The sequence below is a fragment of the Petaurus breviceps genome, unplaced genomic scaffold (assembly GCF_028583685.1).
Source record: "Petaurus breviceps papuanus isolate PSGF00001 unplaced genomic scaffold, PetGlider_PUasm1.0 90723, whole genome shotgun sequence".
Lineage (NCBI taxonomy): Eukaryota > Metazoa > Chordata > Mammalia > Diprotodontia > Petauridae > Petaurus > Petaurus breviceps.
In genome coordinates, this window is record NW_027187323.1 from 3,643,082 (window position 1) to 3,670,471 (window position 27,390).

Here is a 27,390-nt window from a genome sequence, read left to right on the forward strand (position 1 = left end):
GAGAGGGGAGCTTTGTCCCAATCATAGGGGTTTTCTCATTTGCCAGAGTTATTACTTGCCTGCACTCTCTGAAGCCTCCATAATCTCTGGCGCACTGGTCATGTTTACCAGGACCTCTACCCTAGACTGTGATCCAGATCTGAGCAGGTTAAAGCAAGAGGGATTACTCCTCAGACTGGTTGCTTGGTCCCCCTACAATTTGCAGGGAAGAGCTCTGAAGCAGTCACATGGCAGCAGTTGCAGGGCCGCCACACCTCAGCTGCTTCTCCCTCCAGAGGCAAAGGCTGGACCATACTCCTTCTTCCCAAAGTCCACAGTACACTGACCTCACACTTTGTCCTTGTCATCTATGGGTTGATAATTCTGAAAACTGTCATAGGTGCTGGTGATCCGAAGGCCATCCAGCTGGCAGCTGGTTGTGGCTGCCCTGAGGCTAAAATCTCTGGCTCACTTGGGGCTCAGCTCGGCTCCCAGAGCTCATTGTGCTGGCCCCTTCCTGCCAGCCTGCTGGACTATCTTCAGGGGGTGGTTAGCTTCTTTTTGTCATTTTGTGGGTTTTGTAGCTCCAAACGTTTGTGTAGAGTCATTTTTTACATGAATTGGAGGAGGTGGGAGTGGGAGCCGTGCAGAAGTCCTAACTATATCTTGCAATTATGTCACTCCACAGTTAGGGCCTTTGTAACTTATCCTCTATAAAAAACTTCTTTGTGTTGTTGTGGGAGGTGTGGCATCTAGATATAAAATCTAGAGCTTTGGATTTGAATCCTGGTTCTTGACATTTATTAGCTAAGTGACTATGGTCAAGTCACTTAATGTCTCTGAGCTTCATTTTATGTATTTGTAATATGATAATAATACTTATTTTAGGAAGTAAGTACTACATAAACCTTTAAAACACTATATAAATGTGAGTTATCATTATTACTGTTTAGTTGTGACTTGTTCAGGGGAAACGAGGGATCTGGTGCTCTTACATTTTGGAAACTTATATTGTAAAATCTCCCTCTGTGTACAAATTTGCAATTCTAAATCTCATCTCATTCATCTAATAACCAGCACCACCTTTTGTCCCGTAAAACTTGGATTTATCTCCAGTGTATATGATGGTCTGGATAATTTCTCCTTATTGTTAACTTGGCAAAGCTAACTTAGCTAAACCTGTTTCCTGGTTCCTTGTCCCTGTGTTCTCTGGAGTAATAAGGATTTAGTTTCTTTATTAGAAAAGACTTCCAACTTTACCTCCTTTTTGCCGGTGGTTCAGGAGACTCAGCACATTATTCTTGGCCCATATTCCTTAGCACCTTTATTTTCAGCTATAAGGCATACTCTTAACTTGTTAGGCTCACTTCTTTTAGAATAGTAGAAAAATAAGTTCAGAAAGAAATTCGTTTGTGTTTTGTTTTTCATCCACCTGTTATTAGTTTCTAGACTTCTTGGATATACAAATTATGCTGTATGAGCAATTCAGAAAGTACCTTACAAAAGATTTGTCTGTTTGGTGAGAAGCCAAAAATAGTAGCATAGTGTAACAGAAAAATAGTGGATTTCTGATTAGGAAGCCTGGGTTCAAATTCTAGTTCTACTACTTAATGGGCCTATATTTAACAAAATTTCAATAATAATACTCCTGCCAACTTCATGGGATTGGTGAAAAAATATTTTGAAAAATCCTATAAACATATATCTTAAATTTAATACCTTTACTCAGCCAGTTTATTATGTGGATATGAGTGAATATCTATTTACTGTGCTTAGCACAGTAATAGGCACTAAATGCTTATTCTGTTCCCCTTTACAGTTCAGGGTGCTGTTCCCCAGTAAGTAAAGAATATCTTTTTCTTGTCTCGATATTGTTCTCCTATTTTTATATCTCTGCTTTTTCTCTTCTCCTTTCCTTTTACCATTGTCCCTCTGCCACACCCCCGCCTCATCATGAGATGTGAAATGTGTCATATGAAACAGAATATGTTTTTCCAGAGATCCAAAAAAAGTGTTATTGTCAGCTTTTTTCCTAGGTGGAGCTATTGTGCTACCTCAGATAATCTTTTGATTCTTTTGTAAAGTTTTATTTTATATCCCTGAAGCCCAGTAACTACCAAGTGACAGAAAAGAGAAATTTTAGTTCTATTTCTCTGTTTTATGTTTTAGAGACTCATTTTCCTGACTACTTTCAGTGTTTGGCCAAGGATTTTTAATGTGACTGAAACATATGTAAGCATATCCATGACAGAAGTGATATGAATTCTGTCTAGAAAAAGGTTGCAACCTAATGACAAAGGCCTTTAAATGTGAAACTGAAGAGTCTGTACTTTATCCGAAAGCCAATAGGGAACCACAGAAGTTCTCGAGAATGGAAATGACATAGACTTGTGACTTTTTTTAAATTAATTTTTATTTTTTGCCTTTTTTTGGAGAACAATTGGGGTTAAGTGACTTGCCCAAGGTCACATGGCTAGTTTTTATGTTAAGTGTCTGAGGCTGGACTTGAACTCACATCCTCCTGACTCCAGGGCCGGTGCTCTATTCACTTTGCCACCTAGCCTCCCCTTTGTGACTTATTTATGAAAATCAGTTTTGCAGCTGTGAAAAGGATGGATTGGAATGGAGAGAGATCAGAGGCAGGGAGACCAAGTTGGGCACTTCGGTAGTAGTATTAGATCACATATGTCAAACTCACCCCATGAGCCAGATTGAAACGTAAATGGGGATAAAAATACAATACAACATAGACAGAGTTAATTTATAGTTTTCTAAATCAATATGGGGCTTCAGAATTCTCTTTCTCTTTGTTTTGGCAAAACTGGTCTAGTTGAAAGGTGATAAGGGGCCTAAATTTGGGTTGGTCATATGTGATTAGAAACAGATTTGAGTATGAGAGATATTGAGGTAGAATCAACAAGTCTTAAAAATTGATTTTGATTATATAATGTAAGAGACTATCAAGAAGAGGCCCAGGTGGTTCCAAATCTATAAACATGGATTGAGCATGTGGGAATGCAGTTATGGAGAATCAGGAGGAAAATTCCAGAAATTGAGGCATGGCAGAGCAGATGATTGAAGTTTCAGTTTGCTGGAGGAGACAAGAGGGAATAGGATCACGTGCACTTGTAGAGAATGTGACTTTGGCAAGAAGGTCTTTTTTTTTTTTTTGCTTTTTTGGATGGCAATTTGGGGTTAAGTGACTTGCCCAAGGTCACACAGCTTATTTTTGTGTTAAGTATCTGAGGCCAGATTTGAACTGAGGTCCTCCTGACTGCAGGGCCGGTGCTCTATTCACTGTTCCTCCTAGCCGCCCTGAAGAAGGTCTTCTTTATTGTCAGAAGTGTGGGGGAAAAGAAGAGAGAGGCAAGTAGGGGATGATGTTAAGAGGTTTTGAGATGAAGAGAAGGGAAGAAGAGTGAGTTTTCATTGAATGGCATCAATTTTTCCAGAAAAGTAAGAGGTGAGGTCCTTGGCTGAGAGAGGAGGGATTTTAAAGTATAAGAGGTTTGAAAAGAATCATGCCAATAGCACCTTCAGTCTCAGTGATATTTCAAGATGTAGGCCCAGTTGTGTCAGCAGGATGGCTCCTGGTCCCATCCTTCCCACCATTTTATCCCCTCACAGGAAGAGCACAATAGAGTGATTATTAATGCCTTGTACTTTTTTCTGCCTATCACCAGTACATCTTAGAGGCTGAATTTTATTTTTGATCTGTGACCTGCAGAACTCTCCCATCGCAATTTCCAGTTCTGTTCTCGCTTTCCTTGCTTATTATTCATTCTCCAGCTTTATAAGAGAAAGCTTTCCTACTCATACCTTCTTCCCTATTCTATTAAACCCCACCCCATCCATGGCCTACTTTCATCTTACCCAGGCCTTCCACTGTGTCTTTTGGAATTCCCATTCCATAGTGAGTAAGCTTCCCTTCATCCTGGTCCTTTTTTCTCAGTCCTTCTATAAACCAGTGCTTGACAAGACCTGGCTTTGAGCTGTTGACACTATATCCTTGACTCTTTTGGTACTGGCTATACCTTTATACAGGTACACTAGTACTATAGGAAGTGGGTGGAATACTCCCTGTTCTCATTGTCAGTTCCTGACATTCCCTTTACAAATGTCAGTCTGTTTCTTTGAAGCTCACAGTATGAAAATTTCCCACCCAGTCCTAGTAGTAGTGGCTGTCGTGTAGCAGCGTCCAGGTCATTTTCTCTTCTTTCTCAAGCGGTTCAGCACCCGATCACTCTGTGGTAGGCTGGAGTTTAGGAAAGGGAATAGTTCACATATTTTTTTGAAGAACAGTAATTCAACTCAGAGGATGAAAAGTTTCATTGTACTTTTCACTAGTCACAGCACATTTAGAGTAATGTACTTAGTTTTAGTATCCACATTTTTAGAATAAAATGGAACTTGTAGCAGATGCAGAAGAGAAGGAATAGGGTGACTAGAGGTCTAGAATTTGTCGTATGAGGAATATTTGAAGGAACTTGGAAAGTTATCTTTTGTGCACAAAAGAGAAAATGATGAGGGCCTTGATAACTGTCTTAAAATGTCACATAAAACGGGTCTTACCATTCTGGGAAGGTTTGGAACTGTGCTCAAAAGACTATGTTACTATGCTGTCCCTTTGACCTAGTGCATATAACTCAAAGAGATCAAAAGAGAGGAAAAGGACCCTTACGTACAGTTATTTATAGCATTATTTATATATAAAATTATTTATTGCAGGTCTTTTTGTAGTAACAAATAATTGGAAAGTGAGAGAATTGTCAACTGGGGAATAGCTGAATTAGTTATGTTATTTGAATGTGATGATGATTATAAGAATTGATGAAGGTTAAGCTATGAGAAAAAACATGGGAAGACTTGTATGAACTGTGATGCAAAGTGGATTAAATTAGGAGAACAGTTTATACAGTAACAACAATTTTTAAAAGACAGTAAGCTCTAAAAGCTTAAGAAATCTGAACACAATGACCAACTGTAGTTCCGAAAGATTAATGAGACATTGTCTTCAGATAAAGAAAGATGGACTCAGAGTGCAGATTTTAAGCATATTTTCTCTTTTTCCTTGACTTTTTTTAAAATTTCTTCTTCATGACTATACATATTGGTAATGAGCCATGTTTTTTTTTCCTTCTCAATGATGGAGGGAGAGAATTTGGAGCTAAAAATAAAATGGCATTTTAAATAAACATTATCAAATGGAAGAGGGATCTGATTTATACTCTGTATAGTTCAGAAGGTGTGATTAGAACCAATAAATAGAAATTACAGGGATTCCAATTTTAACTCAGGTTGAATTTTCTAATATCAGAAAAGTCTGACATTTTGCAGTGTTCTGTACATGTGAACTCTCTCCCTCCTCAACCACTGCCCTGCAAAAGAGTCTGGGAGTGACTTTCTCTTATCTCTTCTTTTGGAGCAAGCTCGTTTATAATTTTGCAGTATTAATTTTCAGTTGTTTGATGGTGGTTCTTTTCATTTATGTTGTTGTAATCATTGTGTATATTGTTTTCCTACCCCTGCTTACTTTTTACTTTATTGCTTTTTAGGTCTTTTTATGCCTTTCTTCATTCAGTTTGGCTGCCATTTCTTATAATGCAGTAATATTCCATTATATTCATCTGCCACAGTTTGTTTAGCCATTCCTCATCCAAAGGGCATGTACTTTGTTTTCATTTCTATGCCACAGAAATTATACCACAGAAAGTGCAGCTTTAATAATTAGGGTATATGGAGTCTTTCTTTTTGTCAGTTTCTCTCTTAGGGTGTATTCCTAGCAATGGAATTTCAGGTACCTGATGATTTCTAAAGTTTCTTTCAACTTCAGATTTTTTCTGACAGTTTTTCTTTTTTTACTGGACATAAAGCTGAATTGTAACAAATGTTTGAAGCCTCTCAAGAGTAAGGATCAATATTTTGTCCTTATATCTACCACAGTGTTTCATGATATTAAACCCATGGTAGTTTATTCCTTAAATATGTGTTGAGTGAATCATTTCAGAATTATTAGTTAGCTGAGAATAGAATCTCTTCATTGAGAAGAAGGTTCTGGGGTAATGAGAGAGTAGAGCATCAAGAACCAAATATTTTGTCGTGTGAAAAATCTTGTTTAGCAGATGTAGAATTATGATACTAGTAAAGTCTAGCCTGAGTTCAGTTGGAAATTCAACTCTGTAACAGACAAGTTATTCTCTGTGTATTTATTATTTGGTAAAGCCATACTTCAGTTATTTAAAAAGCATATTTAAACAAACTTTACTGCCCCCAACCTAGTCAGCCTACCAGAGTGTTTTTCCTAAAGTGGGAGTCTGACCCTGTCACCCTCCTGCTCAGTAAACTTCATTGACTACCTGTTGACTTCAGTTTCAAATATAGAATCCTGTTTGACTTTTAAAGCCCTTCATAACCTAGCATCCCTCTCCCCCTCTCCTTTCTCACCTTTGTCTATTTTTGGCTTTTCCTCTTCCTCCCCCCCCCCCCCCCCCCCCCCCCCCGTCTGACCTTCATCTACTTTTCGATTTTCCTCTTCCCCCCCCCCCCCCCCCCCCCACATACAAACACATTCCTACCTTTCCAATCTTCTTACACCTTACTCCCCACCACATATTCTTTGATCTAGTGATGCTAACCTCTTTGTTATTCCTTGAACCAGACCTTCAATCTCCAAATTCCAGACATTTTTACTAGCTGTCTCCCATTCTGGGTGTGCTCTCTACATCCTCATGTCTGCCTTTTGATTTCTGTCTTGGTTCCTTGAAGTCCTAGCTAAAATACCACCTTTTGCATGAAGGCTTTCCCAGTCTCTTTTAATTGTACTCAGTTGACTTTTTTTTCCTAACACACACACACACACACACACACACACACACACACATATTTGTTCGCATATTATCCCTTACATTAGATTGTGAACTCCTTGAGGTTGAGGTTGTGGAAATATTCTTTGTATTTCTTTGTATCCTCAGCACTTAGCACAGTGCCTGACATATTATTGACTGACATTTACAGAGTAAGCAGAATAGGTATATCTATCTATATATAGGTATATATATAGATATCTATATATATATACATATACACACACATGCGTGTTTGTGTGTATGTGTATGAAGACCTTCAGAAAAACTTATTAAAAAATAGACCATTTCTGCTTTGCATGATAGATGTTTAAATTAGTTAACCTAGAATAAAAATAAGTAAATGTGTGTGATACAGGAAAATAGATTTATATTAAGGTCATTTTCAATATTTTTTTTTTGATTAGTAAAATTGCACTCTATATCTCTACATTCTTTTCCTAAATAGAACATGTCCTTAAAGTTTTGTCATTTTAGCAATTCTACAAAAGAAGGTTTATCCTCAGATTATTAAATTTTAGGATATATAAAAGTAACTTAGAACACTTCAATATTAACAGATATAATTTGGATGCATTTTGAAAAGATATTTTTAGTAAAAGAATTCAAACATAAAACTAAACTTTTGTAATCATACAACAGAATACTAATATAGAAAAGTAAATGAGTCATATCAATCTGCTTCCATTTTAGATCAAGCTGCAATTGAATTGTTATTTTCTCTCACTGACAAAAATAAAGTAAAACTGTAAAAATAAAATCTTCAAAGAAGTCTTTTTAAGAGTTGTACTTTGCGTTTTTAAAGCAGCAGTGGTACTGTATGGAATCACAGATAAGAGCCAGTGATCTTAGTGCATAAATCAGTGTCAAGTTATAGGTTCAGTTATAGTTATAGCTTACTTAAGACTGCACATAGTAACTGTATTACCTACTAATTTCATTGTTAAGTATGTCTAAGAAAGCTTGTTACACACAAAAAATTTCTTAATAATAGAAGCTATTGATCTATGGTTATTTTCCAGATTTAATAGCATTTAACAGATGTTTTGCCATACTGCTTTATTTGGTGTTGAGTTGTGTTCTTGTGTACCACCTCTGGATGCATTTCCCCAATTTTTTCTGGTATTGGCAGTTTGAGTCCTCAAAGAGTATGGCTGACTGCTGCCTTTTAGTGGTAACTGAAGACCTGAAGTTTCCTGTGCCAGTTAATGTCAAGCACCAACCAGTGTGTTATTCATTAATAGCTAGGAGACATCAGTTGTCTTTTAGAAAAAGAATTTCCTGAGAAGGTATATCAAGAACAATTGATTGAATACCTTCCCCCAGCCCTTCCAGCTGAGGTCACATTCTCCCTTTGTATAAACAGGGCCCTATGAGAGTGAGTTTAAACTTGAAGTGTAATCGTAATGAGGCCTACATGGAGAAAACACACATTACAGAGCAGTACCTCCCTTCAACCAGGCTTAGAATTCCTTTTCTCTCTTTGTTGAGTCCTCACAAAGTTACCTTTAGATTTACTTCTTAGAGTGAGCAGCCTAAGTGTACTGGGCATTCTCAGTCTTATAACTAATTTCCCTGAAATCAAGGAAGAGACAAAGTTGCATGTGTGCTCACTTCGACTGTGGTTGGGTTCAAGACATAGCTCATTCCCGTACTCCATCTAACGCTTTGGGGAACAACTCAAAGTCATCCTTTCTCATCTCATCCACAAAGTAACAAGAGAAAGAGGGAAGTCTGTTGTATACAAATTCAGTTCTAATTTAGCAAATTTTCAGTCATCAGTTCTACCCTCCAGCAAATTAAAGGATTTCTTGTCATCATGCACATAGTCAACATGCCCATAAATCTTACTACCCCAAGTTCCAGCATGGTCACCTAGATTGAAACCAGGTTGAGAATGTTTGCATATAATTGAAGGACTGGTTTCTCATTGGCCAGTCTACATCCATTATCTGTTTTGCAATTGTGGTAATTTAAATATATTTCCGTATTTTTAGCTTATATAGTTTGCTTATCTTGTAACCTATACATGTTACATATATTCACATACATGAATTCTTTAAGGTAGTTGATTTACACTCAACTCTTAATTACCTGTAGTAATAGCATTCACTCCAGTAGCCAGAGAGTAATCACAATAGCATTTTCTATAATTTGTGATCTGGTTATGTTGACATATCCCTATAATCTCCATTACCAGGGAAGCTGAGGTTAGTGAATCACTTGAACTTGGCAGCTCTGAGCTTCATTGCTCTAAGCTAAGTGTCTGTACTAAGACCAGCACTAAAATACTGAGCTTCTAGGAACAGGGGTCCAAACAAGGAGGCAAACTGGCTTAGATCAAAAACGAAGCAGGCCAAAACTCCCATGTTGATCAGAAGTAGGATCAGGTGTAAGAGTGGCTTCTGTGTTTCCTACCTGAACAAGATAAGGAGATCAGGTCTTAGCAGAGACATAGACAGAAATGTGAATTTATGATAGAGCAAGGGAAGATAACTGGATATACTGACATGCCTCTTAGATTTGAGGAGACGAAATTCCAAAGAGTTCAAAGGAAAGATAAGCATGATGATGCAGAGTAAAATTATGTAGGGCAAGTCAGATTAGGAGGAGTAGGAAGTGCTCAAGAATGCGTTTTTGAAATCATAAAATGAAATAATTTCATTGAAGAAAAAAAGAGACAGTTGTCTAAAGAGACTGAGGTGGACACACAGGAAACTTGCCAACCAACTTAAACTTTTAAAAGATTTGTTATGAATGTCAAACACAAGGGCAGTGAGGGAGAAAAAATACAGAATAATATCAGGGTTCTTAGAATTAATCAACTAAGTTTAAATAGGAAAGTTTTGTATAATAGGGATTTTTTTTTTAACAGTTTGAAGGAAAAGAAATTGGAATGATGATATGCAGTGATTATAAAAAGGCAGAACTGTTATACTTTATCTTTTCTGTGCCTAGCAGAATGATGTTTGTAGGGGTGGCCAGGTAGCACAGTAAGAGCACTGGCCCCAGAGTCAGGATGACCTGGGATCGAATCCAGGCTCAGACACTTAGCACCCACCCAGAAATAACTGGCCGTGTAACCTTGAGGAATTTACTTGACCCCAATTGCTAAAAAAAAAAAAAAAAAAAAAAAAAGAATGATGTTGGTAGTGCAGAGGGCAGAATGAAAAAGGGATAATTCAGTATTGCTAAATAGAAGTAAAAAGAAAAGATAGTAAGGACCCCTAATATCTAGACTCAAAAATAATTCTTGATGGTTCAGTGTCACCTTGACAGGAGATTCCAATGGAGGGCTCAAGCAACCTATGGTTATGTCTATGTTATTTAATGTAATTCAGAAAAGGGCATAGATGGCATGCTTATCAAATTTTCACATGACAAATTAGGGAAAACTAGAGTCCAAAAAGATCTTGACCAGCTTGAACACTGAGGTGCATCTGATGAGATGAAATTTAATTGAGAAAAACTCAAAGTCTTGCAATTGGCCTCGAAAAATAAGTTTCCTAATGTATTGGGAAGGCATGGCAGTTTGTCTTCAGGGATCTGGAACATCTAATGAACTGTAAGCTCAGTATGAATCAATAATGTGATATGGCAACTGAGAAATTTTGATGTGATCTTCAGCTTATTTCAGAGAGGAGTAGCTTCCATGAATAAGGATGTGTGATCATCCTGCTGTTCTTCATCCTGGATTTAAGTTTCCAGTGAAATCTAAGAGTTGCTGATTTGAGGTAGATCCAAGATGAGACTTACTTGAAATTATCCCCAGTTACCTCAAATACCTGTAAAACATTACTCTCTTCAAATTTTGGAGCTACAGAACCCACAAAATGACAGAATGAAATACATCTCCAGCCGAGGGCAGTCTGGCAAACCAACAGGAAATGTCTATCAGTCCCACATGGGCCACACCAGCATAGACCAGCAGCACAGAGTGGCTGGAGAAGACCCCAGGCAATCGAATCACTGGCAGCTATGGTGTTTTCCAGACTTCTCAATTCATAAACACCAAAGAGAAAGTAAAAGGTCACTGGGGAAACTATTGGATCAGGGTAAGAGAAGTGTGTGATCTGGCCTCTGCCCCCAGGATGGCGGAGGTGGTGGTGGCAGCTGCTTCCAGAGCTCCAGGTCCACAGATGGTGGGGGGAACAAGGAGCTGAGCAGCAGACAATTGCAGGAATCTCTCTGCTGACACTGAGGCAGGATTCTCTTGCTTTGCCTGCTTGTATCTGGGTCTTGGGAGGCAGTCCTGGGATGAGGAGCGCTGGTGTGGCAGAGCTTGTTCAGGATGTGGAGAGGGTGTTCTCCTCACAGTTGTGAGAGAGGTGCCTAGAAGAAGTTCTGACAACAGCTGTGCAAAACCCCAGAAATTTGGGACACAGCACTCTCTGTGAAGCAGAGTTCTACCATGGTGAAGATCTCAAAGGTCAAGTATTTGCCTGTCAAGATGAGCAAATGCAAGAAGAGCAGTCAGATTATAGAAATTTTTTTTTTGGTGATAAAGAAGATCAAAACATAGAACCAGAAGACAACAGAGTGAAAACTCCTGCATCAAAAGCGTCCAAGAAAAATATGAATTGGTCGCAGGCCATGGAAGAGCTTGGGAGTTTGAAAATCAAGTAAAAGGGGCAACAAGGTGGCGCAGTGAATAGAGCACTGGCCCTGGAGTCAGGAGGACCTGAGTTCAAATCGGATCTCAGACACTTAACACAAAAACTAGCCTGTGCCATTGGGCCCTCCAAAAAGCAAAAAAAAAAAAAAAAATCAAGAGAAGTAGATGAAAAACTGGGAAGAGAAAGAAATGAGAGCGTTGCAAGAAAATCTGAAAAACAAGTCAACGGCTTGCTAAAAGAGATCCAAACAAAAAATACTGAAGAAAATAACACCTTAAAAATAGACTAACTCAAGTGGCAGAAGAGGTCCAAAAAGCCAGTGAGGAGAAGAATGCCCTAAAAAGCAGAATTGACCAGATGGAAAAGGAATTTCAAAAGCTCACTGAAGAAAATAATTCCTTCAAAATTAGATTGGAGAATCTATAATAGAAGCTAATGACTTTATGAGAAATCAAGATATTATAAAACAGATCCAAAAGAATGAAAAAATAGAAGGCAATGTGAAATATCTTATTGGAAAAACCATTGACCTGGAAAATAGATCCAGGAGAAATAATCTAAATATTATTGGACTACGTGAAAGCCATGATCAAAAAAAGAGCCTAGATACATCTTTTAAGAAATTATCCAGGAAAACTGCCCTGACATTCTAGAACCAGAAGGTAAAATAAAAATTGAAAGAATTCACCAATCTCCTCTTGAGAAAGATTCCATAAAGAAAACTCCTAGGAATATTATAGCCAAATTCCAGAGTTCCCAGGGCAAAGGAGCTAGGATTAAAACCAAGAATCACCTACCCAGCAAAACTGAGTATAACACTTCAGCGGATATATGGTCATTCAATGAAATAGAAGACTTTCAAGCATTATTGGTGAAAAGACCAGAGCTGAACAGAAAATTTGACTTTCAAATACAAGAATCAAGAAATGAAAAGGTAAACAGGAAAGAGCAATCATAAGGAACTTACTAAAATTGAACAGTTTACATTCGTACATGGAAATATGATATTTGTAACTCATGAAACTTTTCTCACTATGGGGATAGTTGAAGGGAATATATATGTGTATATAGATGGGTGGGTGTATGTGTATATATATGTATGTACATGTATACATAGAGGGCACAGAGTGAGTTGAATATGAAAAGATAATATCTAAAAATGAAATTTAAGAAGTGAGAGGAATACATTGGGAGGAGAAAGGGAGAGATATAATAGGGTAAATCATCTCACATAAAAGAGGCAAGAGAAAGCTATTACAGTGGAGGGGAAGAGCAAGTATGTGAAAGGGAATGAGTTAACCTTACTCTCGTTGAATTTAGCTTAAGGAGGGAATAACTTAGGCGGCCAGGTAGCACAGCGAGTAAGAGCACCGGCTCCAGTGTTGAGAAGACCTGGAGATCGAATCCCGGGCTCAGACACTTAGCACCCACCCAGAAACACCTGGCCATGTAACCTTGAGCAAGTTACTTAACCCCAATTGCTTTAAAAAAAAAAAAGGAGGGAATAACTTAGAGTGGGGTATCTTGCCCTAAGGGAAAGTAGAGAGGAAGGGCATAAGAGGAGTCATGATAGAAGGGAGTGCAGATTGGGGGAGAGGGTAGTCAGAAGCAAACACTTTTGAAAAGGAACAGGGTCAAAGGAGAAAAATAGAATACATGGGGAGTGGGATAGGATGGTGGGTAATATAGATAGACTTTCACAACATGACTAATATGGAAATGTTTTGCATAACTACACATGTTTAACCTATATTGAATTGTTTGTTCTTCCAGTCGTCTACTTGTTGATCATTGGCCAAATAGCATATAATAGTTAGATTTATAGGCAAGCTAAGAATTGCATGATTATTAGTATCTTCTGCCACGGTAGAAACAGTTGGTATTCTGATGCCTGTTTTGTGACAATGTTGGTTTTGTAGCTTACCATGGCCAAAAGGCATAACTTGGTCATCAGTCTACTATGTTGATTCTCACACAGCAGATTTAGTCTGTTGCTGGGTCAATACCAAAAGCATTTTTAATTAGGTGGAACTTTCTATATCTTATATACATTCCACTAGCTTAGATCCCTACTGATGTTAACAATTTTATGATTGTCTAAATGTTTTCAGTTTTTATTCATGTGTATGAAAACATAATTTCAGTTGATAACCATTTTTTGCTGTAAACTCAGATTTCTCTAATACAGACTTTAGTTGTCATCTGCATGAAATCAGCCTTTCAGCTTGTCTTGTCATTATCTCTTGTTCTTGATAACATTTCCCCCTTATTTAATACTTGTGTATTGAGAATGAGACAAAGGGTATACAGATAATAAAATAAGACATGCTCCCTACCCTTAAGGAACTCACAGTCCAGTTGAGGAGATGAGAGGGGCAATATGAGATGCACAAAGTCACTTAATGGAAATGTTAGTATTTTAAACTTGGGCCTTGAAGGATAGGGAGAAAATGGACAGAATTGATTGCACAGAAGTTATTCTAAATGTTGTGATCTGAAAAGAATCAGGAATTTGTCCAGCATGGCTCTTCCCTAGATCTATAGAGATAGCAGCTCTTCTATAACTTAATAGATACTCATAGAATCATAGCAATTCAAACTAGAAAGAACTTAGGCCAAGTCCCCCTGATTTTACAGAGGTCAAAGAAATAATATGACATGCTCATCGTCACACAGGGAGACAGTAGTGGAGTTAAGTCTTGAACTGAGGTCTGTTGATTTCAAATCCAGTTAATTTTCTTTTCATTATATCACACTGCATCTCAAGAGGTACTGGAAAAGATTTGGTGTAGGCAGACTTCTAAGAAGCCTCTCTGAACTTAACTAGTAGTCTAGTTCTTGGATGAGAAACATGGAATCCCTCACATGGGCCAATGCTTAAAAGCCTTTCCATCTTAGTAGGATCCACCACAGCTTGTTTTTAAGAAATAATTAAGAAAGAAGGCTGTATCACGCTGATACAGCCTTCAAAACTCAGGGTAACATTGCTCTCTAAGAAGAAGCCCTAGAGAAGGAATTTAATCAATGTCTCACTTGATAACTTTCAGTGATTAAAATCTTGTCTCCTGCTTTTTTTTTGTTATCTGGCAGTGGGCAAGACATTTAATTTCTGAGCTTGCTTTTCTTATCTTTAAAGTGGAGATTATAATATCTGCCTCACATGGCCATTTTCAGGTTCAAATGCGATAATAGGTAAAAAAAACTCTTATGTTACATAAATATCAGTTATTATTTAAAATATGGAAAGCTAATTATGATCAAAAGTTTTATCAGTTTTTTAAAACTAGAAAACAGGATGATTATACCTTTATAACACTGCTCTTATAAACTTGTATATTTAGATCTCTAAATCTTTCATCTTGTATAAAAAATTTTGCATACTACCAATTTTTTTGGCTTTTTTTGGATAGATATTAAATCAAGCTTTGAAAGAACTCATGGAAATAAAACAAGTGAGAGAAAATGTTTTGCAAGTTCACCTAAATGGTAAGTATTATCATGTTGATGGCATTCAGAAACAATATCATCTATTTGCACATTACTCACTATAATATTATATAAGAATTTGTATTTATAGTTATAGTTTAGAAATCCAGATTTTGTAAACAATTCCAAGATTTGCCTCAACAGCTTGTACCCACTATTTTAATTTCTTAAATAAGAAAACACTAGGCAAACGAAGGGAACCTAAAACACAAAACTTTGTTGCATATCACTTAGTCCTTGAGCAAATATTTATTAAGTGCCTGGAACAGTGGTATGTGCTAGGGGTATATAGAGAGAAATGAAGCAATCCTTGTCCTCAAGGAGCTTATATTCTATTCAAGGAAAACACCTTGTAAACATAGAGGTATATACAAATCAAATACATGCCAACCAATTCTAGGGAGAAGACTCTTGCTGCTACTGAAATCAGGAGTGACATCATTTTGGGAGTGGTGTTGAGCTGAATTTTGAAAGACATTCGAGTTTCTGAGAAATTGACGTGAAGAGGGAGACGAGAGTAAAATGTTATATGGATTACTGCAGGAAAACCACTGTGAAGTGAAATAGTGTGTGGGAATGATAGTAATATATAATAAGGATTGAAAGGTAGGTTCATGTCAGGTTGTAAATGGCTTTTTGTGCCAAACAGAGGAGTTTATATTTTCATCCTAGAGGTAATGAGGAGCCACCAGACTTTATTAAACAGAGGAATAACTTGTTAAGACTTGTGTTTTAGGAATATTTGCTACAATTATCTCACTCCTTTAATATTATCAGATCTAAAGCTGGAAGAGACCTCAAATGCCTTCACTATTGATAAAAAGAAATATTAGAAAAACTGTTTGTTAATTTTTTCCTGATAACTAATTCTGTAAAATACCATATTAGATCCAACTCTTATTTAATATTTTAAAATAACATTTTACTTCAGGATTGCTGCAGACCAATGATAAAATTGCTCTGAAAGAAATCACAAAGCAGTTATGTCTGGAAAATGTAGTTGGAGATAAAATTTTTGTAAGTACCAATTTAATATATTCAAATTGAATTTCAAGTTCGATTTGATTTTGTATATATATATTTATAATGTTAAGAGGTAGGATTCCAAATTGGGTTTTGCTGGTGACCAGTTATTATAGAGATATCTACATATTTGATATTAAAACTCTGAATTTGGTTCCCTTTTTTTGAGATTTTTATTTTAACATGGCAGCCAGAATATATTTAGAACTCTGGGTTAAATGTACATTAATAATATGGTATCAGGAAATCCATTCCACCCGTCTAGACCTTAATTTATTTATCAATAAAATATATTTAGATGATCTCTTACAAATTTTTGACAAGGTCATTCATACTAAAGTGTCAGTGACTTTTCGTTTTTCTTTTTATCATTTATGTTTTTTGGGCAGGAAGTAGGAAACAGTGTTGAAGGATCAAATAGTAGAAAGTTGGATTAATTTTAATCAAAAATCTTCTAATAAACATAATTGAATAACTCATCCATACTCTGGTTTTAGATAAATCGGTTATATTTGCCGACCAATTAATATTTGGGGATATTTGTGTAATTTTAAAATAACTGACATAATGAAATAAAAATTTGTTTTTTATATATAAAGAAAAAACACTATAGGCTCATTTATAGAAATCTAAATGTATTTTGAAAATATTATGAAAATGTTTCATTGTTATTTTGACTTAAAATACATATTTGACACTATTGTACATGAAACAGTTTGATATTGGTGCATAGATAATCATTTTTATTGATTCTCCAGAAATGGATCAGTTAGTTTTGTGATTATTCATATTCTTTCTCCCTACTACTATTTGTCTTTTGGATATTTTCTTGCTTATCATTACCTTCTTCAATTTCAGGAAGGAAAAGGAAAGCTGAAATGCTAATAATTTGCTCTATTATCAGCAATATTGGTTAGGAAAAGAGAAAGTAAATTTTTTCTTGTCTCCTCATTTACATCTGCTGGAATTTAAAGTTGTTTGCTAGGACTAATGAACTTTAAAAAGGAATATATTAACAAAGCCCCGACCCACAAACTGCAACATCTAGATGACACATCTGCTCGTCTTTACATTCCTATCTATAATACAGAAATGGCATACAAAAATGTTTTGGGTATAGGCCAGAGTCAAATAGACATTTGGTTTCATATACAAATTCCACATTCTATGTTTTAATGGGGGAAATACCATTTGAAGAAAGTCTTCATCTGATAGCTTATTTGAAAGCCAAGGCCAGTTCTCCAGCAAGATCAATTAGTTTGGCCTCACCTAGAATGAAACATACTGACTTATGTTTCAAGATAACGGTTCACTTCTGTTGTTCTACACAAAGCATAGAATGAGCCAAAATTTGGAACAACTTGGAGAAAGTAAAGTTTAAAGTAAAAACACTTAGATTTTAACCAGTTTCTTTCAATGTGTGGTATGCTTAAGAAAAATTTTAAAAATTTCCCAAAAATGTCTTCTATTACCATTTGTGGGGAAAATAACTTCTGAGAATTTTTCCACTTCACTGCACTTCTTTTCAGATGAGATATTAATGCTAAAATGCCTTAAATTAACTACTAAAAATCCTTGTCGGTCGTTATGTTACTATATAATTGTTATTAACCAAGCTATTTACTGAATGCAGAATGGTGGTATTATATGTGTCCTGCTGTGGAATTGGTTAAATTTAAGAGTTATGGTTCATTTTATTTTGTTGGTGTTAACCAATTACTGCCAAGTATCTCATCAAGCATATTATAAAGGACAAATGCATTATCTAAGGATAGATGCATAAATGCATTGTCTAAGGATATACTCTTTTCTCTTACCTTTTCTTTTAAGGCTTCTCATGGTCTTTTTTTTTTTTATTTATTGCTTATTATAGGGATCTTTTGCCGAAAATCTTTCTTTCCTTCTGGAAGCTTTAAAAAAAGGTAATTACAAATAAAATTAAGATGCGACATGGAAAATAAATTGAGACTGAGAATTTTCTCATAGACACTTATTCATACATACATACATATGCATGTGTGTATATATATGTTATGTATTACAGATTATTATAGTATATTATAGTTATTTTATTTCTATTTGATAGGTTTTATATTTACATTACATTCTTTACCATATATATACCACTCCTTCCCCTACCTAATGAACTATCTCTTATAACAAAACTTTAAAAAGAAAAAGGCAATTCAGCAAAAGCCTACATATTTATAATGTTTCAAAATAAATGCAGTAATCCATACTCATAAGAGAGATAGCTAACTACATGAGGTACTACTTAACAAAATATTTGATGCCATTTTTGAGAGTAAGTTTATTATTGATTCATTGCAGGAAGAAAAATTCTATTGTAATGTTTCTTCATTAACATTGGATATGTGATCCTAAAAGCTCCTTTACAAAGACAATGCATTTATAAATATGATGTAAGTAGTTTGGAAATGTAAAGAAGTTTTATGTATTTATCTTTCCATTTTAAACTCTGGTTTAATCTTAGGTGACCGGACTAACAGTTGCCCTGTGATCTTCATCCTTGATGAATTTGATCTGTTTGCACATCATAAAAACCAAACGCTTCTCTACAACCTTTTTGATATTTCTCAGTCAGCACAGACTCCTGTGGCTGTTATTGGTCTTACGTGTAGATTGGTAAGTCAGTCTTCCATACAGTTGAACTTAATAACCTTGATGTAATCTCTCACCTTTTGTATTTTGAGTATCATTTGCTAATTTCTAGGCTACACATCGGGTTATTAAACTTTAAAAAAAAGAAATATAAAATCAAAATGATGCAGTCAAATGTGAAAGCACAGAGTGGTTTAGGAAGTACAGAGGATTTCATCAAAATAATGAGCACTTCTTATGCATCAGCCAATATAGAGAGGCTTCTGATGTCCATCTGGAGATGGAGGGAATCTGAACCTGTAACTTCATTGATGGAGGGCCGCCAGTGAGGAGATCTCTTCACCTCTGCAGCTCAACAGCTGTTACCTTTTCACCTTCATAGAAGAACATCAACCATAAACAAGAATGATAATCTAATCTAATATGTTTCTTCAAATAGAGATTGGAACAGCTGTTACAGTGGATAATTAATAATAATTAGGAGTAGGAGTACTGCTTTTTAAATTTTACAAACTGCTTAAAATACATAACCTTACTTGATCCTCACAACAACCCTGTGGGGCAGGTACTGTTATTATTTCCATTTTACAGATTAGGCATTCTGAGGAAAGAGGATATTTGGAATAGGCATTTGGGCATATTGTGATAATGTCAGTGACAAAAGAATTAAATGAAAGAATTCTGTGTATCAGTGACAGTCCATTTGAGATGAGATAACAAATTTAACAGCATAGTTGTCTGGCTTTTTCCAGGTGATTTTAGCATATCATCATCATACCTAACATTTATATAGCACATACTATGTGCCAAGTATAATTATTATCTCATTTGAACTTCATCTCAGTCCTAGGAGATAGGTGCTTTTATTACCCCCTGACTCCAGGCCCAGAGCTTTTTATTTATTCATTTTTCATTGTTTTATTTTATTCATTATTCATTTATTTTTACTGTGCCACCTAGCTGACCCACAAACAGCAATAGAGAAGACAGATGGTATGGGTCATCACTAACTGAGATTTTGCAGGATGGGACAAGCCATAAGACAAAGAGTAAAGAGATTCAAGAATATCCCACAATTTTGGCTAAGCTGGTTAAGGAGAGTTTTAAGACTGAAGAGAGAAGGATAAACAGAGAGGATGATAGATTGGTAGAGCTGAGAAAATTATAGGAAATAGAGATGGTGAGAAATAGCTTTAGGAAGAGCAGTGTATCCTCTAAATGTCATGACAAGAGAAAGGAATTTCGGGGTGTTGGATCATGAAAGTTAAAAGCATTTGTGGGTGGTGGTCAGATAAAGGGTATGACTTATAAATGTTATGACTATTTGTGTATATGACTGAAGGAGAGTTTAGATGATAATCACACAATTTTAGTAAGTTGATGAACTGGGAAGCCAAGGTATTTGAAAGGGCAGTGAAGTACCTAAGTGTAAGGTCAGGGGTTAGGGTTAAAGAGCCTATTACTGAATTCCTTGAGAAAAGAGGGAAAATGTTGTAGAAGATCTTGACAAAGATGGATGGAGTGAACCTCAAAGGAAGAGAGATGACTGGGTAGTTGTGACTGAAGAATAGTCTGAAAGTGGGATTAAAGCTTCAGGATTATGCATATTTTTTCCTGGTCCAGTGCTTGAGAAGTCATGAGAGAAATTAACAGCCAATTTTGTAGAGGTTAGTGAAGGAAGTGTTGCCTTTTGTTTTGGGCAGGCTTTTCTTAGTGCAGTAAGGTGGAAGGATTTTAAAGTGACACTTGGGAAAAGAAGAGGGTTTTATTTGTTTTGGGGTTTTTAACAGAATAAGTATTCTAATGAATGAATGAAACAGGAAGGCAAAAGGCTATAATGGACTGTTGGTAGAGAAGGGTTTGGGGGAGATTAATGAGGATATAGGAAGAGAACAGAGTGAGCAGGCAGTTGGGAATTTGTTACCATAAGGACTACTTACCTATGAGTCCTATGAAGAACTGAAAATAGGTCACAGGAGACCCTTATTATGTCTTACCTCCTGGGGACCATGTATCTTTTATAGTTCTATTGGCTGTATACTGTAAGGTTATTGTTACATCTCTAGGAGCCCCATCCCAAGATGGCAGGGGATGATACATACACATGAAGGAAATAACCTGGTGTCCATCAGAGTCTAGAGTCTTGCTGAGGTATGCATGAATAGGAGATAAACATTTGTTTAATTTTTAGTAGCTGGATAAGATTGCCTTATCCATATTGAAATTTTGGATGTATATTCAACAGTCACAGAAGTGTTAGAGTGGTAAAGATTGGCTGTGAATAAAGCTGTAAATATATCCAAAGTGAGAGGCTGTGACAATGAAAATCACTAAGAACCTCAAAGAGTAATTTTTTGACTAGGTTGCATTAAAATTGTAACGGAGATCAGTTTTAATGTTCTATTGTCTTGACGTGTACATTTCTGTTGCTCAATGAGTTTTGCATATTATATCTAATAATTTAAATATTTCTATCAATGTGACATATAACACTTTATGACATGCATATTATTGTTACTTTTTAAAGGATATTCTGGAACTCCTAGAAAAGAGAGTGAAATCACGATTTTCTCACCGGCAGATACATTTAATGAATTCCTTTAGTTTCTCACAATATCTTAAAATATTTAAAGAACAATTAACGCTTCCTGAAGAATTTCCAGACAAGCACTTTACAGAGAAATGGAATGAAACAGTTCAGGTAATTTTAAACAAAGGCAGTAATATCAAGATTGGTTTTATGAAATTTTAGAAAGCAATTAAAATTTGCACAATGCTTCTAGTATTGTGGTATTAAGATGGAAAATGTATTATCTCAATACTTTTTTGTTTACTTTTAAAAGGGGGTTGAAATATCAGATCATATATTTCTCATAAGAGTACCATTTTGTTGTTGGGATTGATGTGCAATAACTAGTGAACTTAATTGCCCTGAGGTTTTTTGTTTGGTTTTGGTTTTAATTAGTAGCTTATAAAGGATAAATTCAGTTGTGTTGCATGTATTGGATAGTGGGATTTTAGGTAAATTATTTGACTAATATAAATTTCATAGGTAAATGATTACAATTTATTTGTTTCTTTGTAGATATAAATATATTTGTGTTATAAACTAATTCAGATTATATACATTTGTAAATAATGTCAGTATTTACTTTTCAGTACTTATAAACTTTACCATATATATTGGGCTTTGAGCTTTTTCATTTGATAAACAAGATCTAAATGACTTAAAGTTTGAGATAAGATAAAAATGTAAGGAGAAGGGAATAAACATTTTATTTAGTGCCTATTATGTGCTGTCTCACTGTGCTAAGCTTTCTTCCCTAATATTATCTTATTTCATCCTCATAACAATCATGTGAGGTGTGTGCTATTATTATTTCCATTTTAGAGTTGAGGAAACTAAGGCTTACTGAGGTTAGATGATTTGCCCAGCATAGCACAGCCAGCAAGTAGGTGAGGCCAAATTTGAATTCCTGACTCTAGGCCTAGTAGTCTGCCACCAGATGCCTTTCTAAAGGAACTGAAAGATAAGAGTTTATCTGTACTTAATAGGCCTTTTGCAGTTTGGTAGTGTATCCTCAAGACCTGCTTTCAGTCTTACCTTTGATACCTTCCTGTTTTAAGCAAGTCACTTAATTTCTCAGGACATTATTTTTCTATCCTGCAGCATGAGTAGTAACAGACTAGATGATCACCAAGTCCTTTATTACTCTAATAGAGTTAGGTGCTAGATTTTGCTAATTTGAATAATCTTTTCTTAACCTAGTTATTTCAGATGAAATGGTTACAGGAAATAGTAATAGGTTACAGAGAAGAATAGTAGTTGGCAATGGACTGCAAATTCCAGTCAGGCATGGGTATGGAGTGCAATTTTCAATGGGACTGTATATATGAGGAGGACCAGTATTGATTGAAAATAATAATTAAATGTTCTGTCATTTCTAGTTTATTTTCCATAATAAACCAAATTCTGAAAATAGGAGAAAATTCATAATTTTAGAACTGTTAGAGTTATTTGTCAAATAAATGGCCAAAAATATTGGCAAGGAGCCACCTGCCAGGGTCACCTTCACCTACTGTATCATCCAGTTTGTGAATTACCTTGACCCTTTGCTTTCATTCGTTTCTCTTCCCCCAACAAATACCATGCCTCACAAATATGCCTTTTCCAGTTGCCTTCTTTTAAAAATCATTTTACTTTTACCAATGGTTCTTGAATGACACAACTTTTATCTTTCCTTAAAAAGTTTGTAATCTTAGCAGTCATTCTCTAGTCAGGTGACTATAATGACAAGATTCTGGAATTAAATAATCACATTGTTGAACTCATAAGTCATTGTTTGGAAAGAAGCAATAAAATTTTCAGTTAGTGCTTATTTAATTAAGCATCATCAATTTTAGCCCTTTATTTTTGGGGGGAGGAAGGGATCCAGTAGCAAAATTAACTTTTAAGTCAATTCTTTTTGCTTAACATTAAGCATAACATTATTTCTCTCATGAATACTTCAGTGAACATAAGTGACACTGTTGATAGAGAGCACTGGGACTAAATTCAGGAACACAGAGTTCAGATACTCAGTGGTTCTGTGACCCTGGGCAAGTCACTTAATCTCTGTTTGTCTCAAGTTTTCTCAATTGCAAAATGGAGATTATAACAAAAACCTACCTCCCCAGGTTTTTGTGGGAATCAGATGAGATAATCATTGGTTAAGTGTTTAGTACAGTTTCTGGCACAAAGTAATCACTATATAAATGTTAACTATCATCACCATCATCTTATCAATGTACATACTCTCACTAATGGTGCAGATTGCACTCCATATGTGCCTAGCATTTTACAAGGCTCTTTATATTAGAAAAGAAGACCTTACAGCTCCCCAGAAGGTGTTAACTTGTCTTATTTACCGCTCAGGTAAAACAGCAGAGAAAAACACTTCAAGAAATGTCTAAGTGCATTTTCTGTTGAAGTCACAATCAAATGGTTAAAAAAAAATTGTCCTACAATGAAGCATGTCATGTAGTCAGTCTAGCTTAAAAATATAAGCCTTATATTATTTAAATGTCAGTGCATTTGACATTCTACAGAACAGAATAGAAAAATTTAGGAGTCTTTTAAGCAAAAAAGATGTCCCATTTCCATGACCTAAAGCTTGAGTTTGATTGTCAGAGAAATTGTTTCAGTCCTTCAGATGGTCCACAATGAGACATTATCATTCTCCAAATTTCCTCAAGTAGTGATGTCCAGAGGCTAGCATGTATATACTTAAACCCTTCTGAACTTCAAAGTACTGTCTTATTTTATTTGTAAAAGGAGGAACTCTCCGTTTAGTTCATTTCTTTGACAAAATTAATGAAAAAATAGATACTGAAGTTTTGTTTCATTGTGATTTTAGTGGTTAGTTATCCTAAAAAAATCACCAACTTTTATTTACTTATGAATTTCTGCCATTTAATATTGTCAGCCATACACCTTGGCATGACACTGTTAATCTTTCGAGTTTTCTACTGTAGATGACATCAACTTCCACTTATATTTTATTTTAGTGTCTCTCAGAAGACAAGAATGTGAAAGAAGTTCTGCTGAAACATTTCCATGCCAGCAAAGACCTTAGATCATTGCATATGTTACTGGTTTGTATTCCTTTGAATTGTTGCCCTTTTCTTTATGGAAATGTATGTTAATTATTAAAGTAATTGCTTATCACTTTCTTTCACAAGTCAATTGGATTTCAGAAGCATTTTCCCAAGTATTTTAAAATATAATATGAGAATTTTCCAATATTCACAGCTAACTTTCATTTTTAAGAATATCCAATGATTCTAATATTGGAGAAAAATTAATATGGCAAATAACTTTTGAGAAAAAAGGGATCTTAATTGTTTTCTAGTCACTTCTTTGAGATACAGTAGCTGTGTTTTGTCTATTGGCTTCGTATTCTATATTTATTTTCATGCCCTCTTTCTTAAGTCCATTTTTAAGGGTGGAATCTGTTTTCCCCATGTAATTGATAACTGGTAAATATATTACAAATATTAGAAATCCTGTATCTCTAAAGTCTCACTAAGATTTAGCTGCAGTCTTTGGATCAATTTTTATCAATTCGTGTAACAAATTTTGGTTATATTTACTTTTTGGTTATGGATTAGAGAATATATTCTGTGCTGCTATTTTTGAAAAGCTAGTTAAATTTCTGCTTCACAGCATGTAACATAAAGTTTCCCAATCCAGACAACTTCCTTAATATCATTGGAATGATAGTGGCATATTTCAGTCAGGTCTTTTTCATATGGTATGTTGGATATTTTATTTAGGTTTTTTTCCTTTTTATGTCCCTTTTTTTCTGGCATCAAATTGGAACTAAGTATAATGTCTTCTTTACTGTAGAAATGAACATATCAACAAGTCTTTTGTATCCCTAACATTCACTTGATAATAGTTACTATGGAACAAAATAATGAAAATATCTCAACAATTTCAGGCAATTTTTTTTTTCCATTTCTGTTAAAAGTGAGCTCTTCCATTTATTGCTACATGATTTTAGTGTCCCTTGAAAATCTGATTAAATTAGCATCATGAACCTATTTAGGATTTAGCTTGTAAATGGTTAAAGCTCCTACTCAGGGATATTTTAACTCCTCTCATTTTTTTCAATGAGAAAACCGACCCAGAAAGGGTCTTAGGCAAATGACTTATTTAAATGACTTGCTAAGAGTCACATAGGCAATTAAGTGTTGGAGGCAGGATTTTAATCGCAAGTCTTCTGGCTCCAACTCTAGTACTCTCTACTATGTGTTAAGTGGAACTTACTTGACAGGCTAGAAGTATGGAGGGATCATGTTTGAACAGCAAAATGATTTGTTGACATAAATTTCCCTTCCCATTTTAATTTTTAAAAATTCTATTACCTCCTTAACTTGTTTCTTGTTTATTTTATGGTGAGATTTTTCTAGTTCTGAGAGTGGAACATTGAGGTCCCCCACTAGAATAGTTTTACTATTTGTTTTCTCTTAACATTCATTTAACTTCTCCTTTAGAAATTCAGCTGCTATAACATATGGTGCATATACGTTAAGTACTGACTTTGCTTCATTGTCTGTGGTACCTTTGACGTTTCCTTCTCCTTCGTCTGAGATCAGGATTTCTATCCTTCCTTTTTTTACTTTAGCTGAAGCATAATATATGATTCTGCTTTTACTCTGTGTGTCTCTCTGCCTCCAATATGTTTTCTGTAAGCAACATATTGTAGGATTCTGGTTTTTAATGCATTCTTTGCTCTTCCCTTTTGGGATAAGTTCATCCCATTCACATTCACTGTTATTATGACTAACTTTATACTTTTGTCTCTCTACTCTTTTACCCTGTCTGTCCTGACCAGTGTATTGCTTCTCACCACTTCCGCCTTCATTCTACCCACCCATCTATTCACTCTTACCACCACCCGCACCCCCAACCCCGTTTCTTGTCCCGCTGCCCTCTCACTTATCTATAGGGTAAGATAGATTTCTATACTCAACTAATTTGTATGTGCAGTCTTCTTTCTCACCCATTAATTTCTTTTTTATCATCCCCTCAAACTTACACTCAAACCCTCAATCTATTTATACTCCTAACTGCTCCAATAAAGATACAGTTCTTCAGAGTTACAAGTGTCATCTTCCTGTGTAGAGATGTAAACAGTCTATAAACTTAGTGGATTGTTTTTTTTTCCTTTCTCATTTACCTCTTCATGCTTCTCTTGAGTCTTAAAATTGAAAATCATATTTTCTGTTTAGCTCTTGTCTTTTCATAAAGAATGTTTGAAAGTCCCCTATTTCATTGAATATCCATGTTTCCTCTGAAAGATTATGTTCTGTTTTGCTGGATAGTTGATTCTTGGTTGTAATCCAAGCTCCTTTGCCATCTAAAATATTAAGCCCTTTGATTATTAATTGTAGAAGCTGCTAAATCCTATGTAATCCTCACTATAACTCCTTGATATTTGAATTGATTCTTTTTGGCTGTTTACAATATTTTCACTTGACTGGAGAGTTCTGGAATTTGGCTTCAATATTCCTGGGAGTTTATATTTTTGGATTTCTTTGAGGAGGTATCAGTGGATTCTTTGAATTTCTATTTTACTCTCTGATTCTAGGATATCAGGGCAGTTTTCTTGATAATTTATTGAAAGATGCTGTCCAGCCTCTTTCTGGGGTCCTGGCTTTCAGGTAGTCCAGTAATTATTAAATTTTTTCTCTTGGATCTATTTTCTAAGTTAGTTGTTTTTCTAGTGAGGTATTTTTCATTTTCTTTTGTTTTTTCATTCTTTTCATTTTGTTTGATTGATTCTTGATATCTCATAGAGTCATTAGCTTCCACCTGCCCAATTCTAATTTATAAGCTGTTATTTTTTTTTCAGTTTCTTTTGTCCCTCCTTTTCCATCTGTCCAATACTACTTTTTAGGGAGTTGTTTTCTTCAGTGGTTTTTTGTTCCTTCCTTTCCATTTGGCCAATTCTACTTTTTAAAGAGTTTTCTTTTTCCAGGTTTCTTTCATGATTCTTTTGAATAATTCTTGTTTTTCTTCCACTTCTCATTTGATTTTTAATAATCCTTTTAGCGCTCTTTTTGGGCCTGAGACCAATTCATATTTCTTCTTGAGACTTTGCATGTAGGAGTTTTGACACTGTTTCCTCTTCTAGTTTGTGTTTTGATCTTCCCATTAACTGTCATAACTTTCTATGATCAGATATTTTGTTTTTGTTGGTTTTTACTCATTTTCCAGCCTGTTTCATAACTTTTAAGGTTGAGCTCTGCTCCTT

The 27,390-nt window shown here is 35.4% G+C and overlaps 1 protein-coding gene across 2 annotated transcripts in view; it reads left to right on the plus strand.

The window, feature by feature from the left end:
* The window catches only part of ORC4 (origin recognition complex subunit 4), a 79,829-nt gene extending 55,044 nt beyond the window's left edge, over window positions 1-24,785 (plus strand). Inside the window, exons 5-10 of one of the 2 annotated variants that reach the window (XM_069066738.1) lie at window positions 14,869-14,944; window positions 15,876-15,961; window positions 17,841-17,889; window positions 18,462-18,613; window positions 21,117-21,290; window positions 24,137-24,782. In XM_069066738.1, the coding sequence (XP_068922839.1) occupies window positions 14,869-14,944; window positions 15,876-15,961; window positions 17,841-17,889; window positions 18,462-18,613; window positions 21,117-21,290; window positions 24,137-24,274 (675 nt within the window). In that variant the 3' untranslated portion in view covers window positions 24,275-24,782. Of the gene's footprint in view, window positions 1-14,868; window positions 14,945-15,875; window positions 15,962-17,840; window positions 17,890-18,461; window positions 18,614-21,116; window positions 21,291-24,136 lie in introns of both variants that reach the window. The other variant, XM_069066739.1, reaches the window with a different exon arrangement.
* Window positions 24,786-27,390: the final 2,605 nt, after the last annotated feature.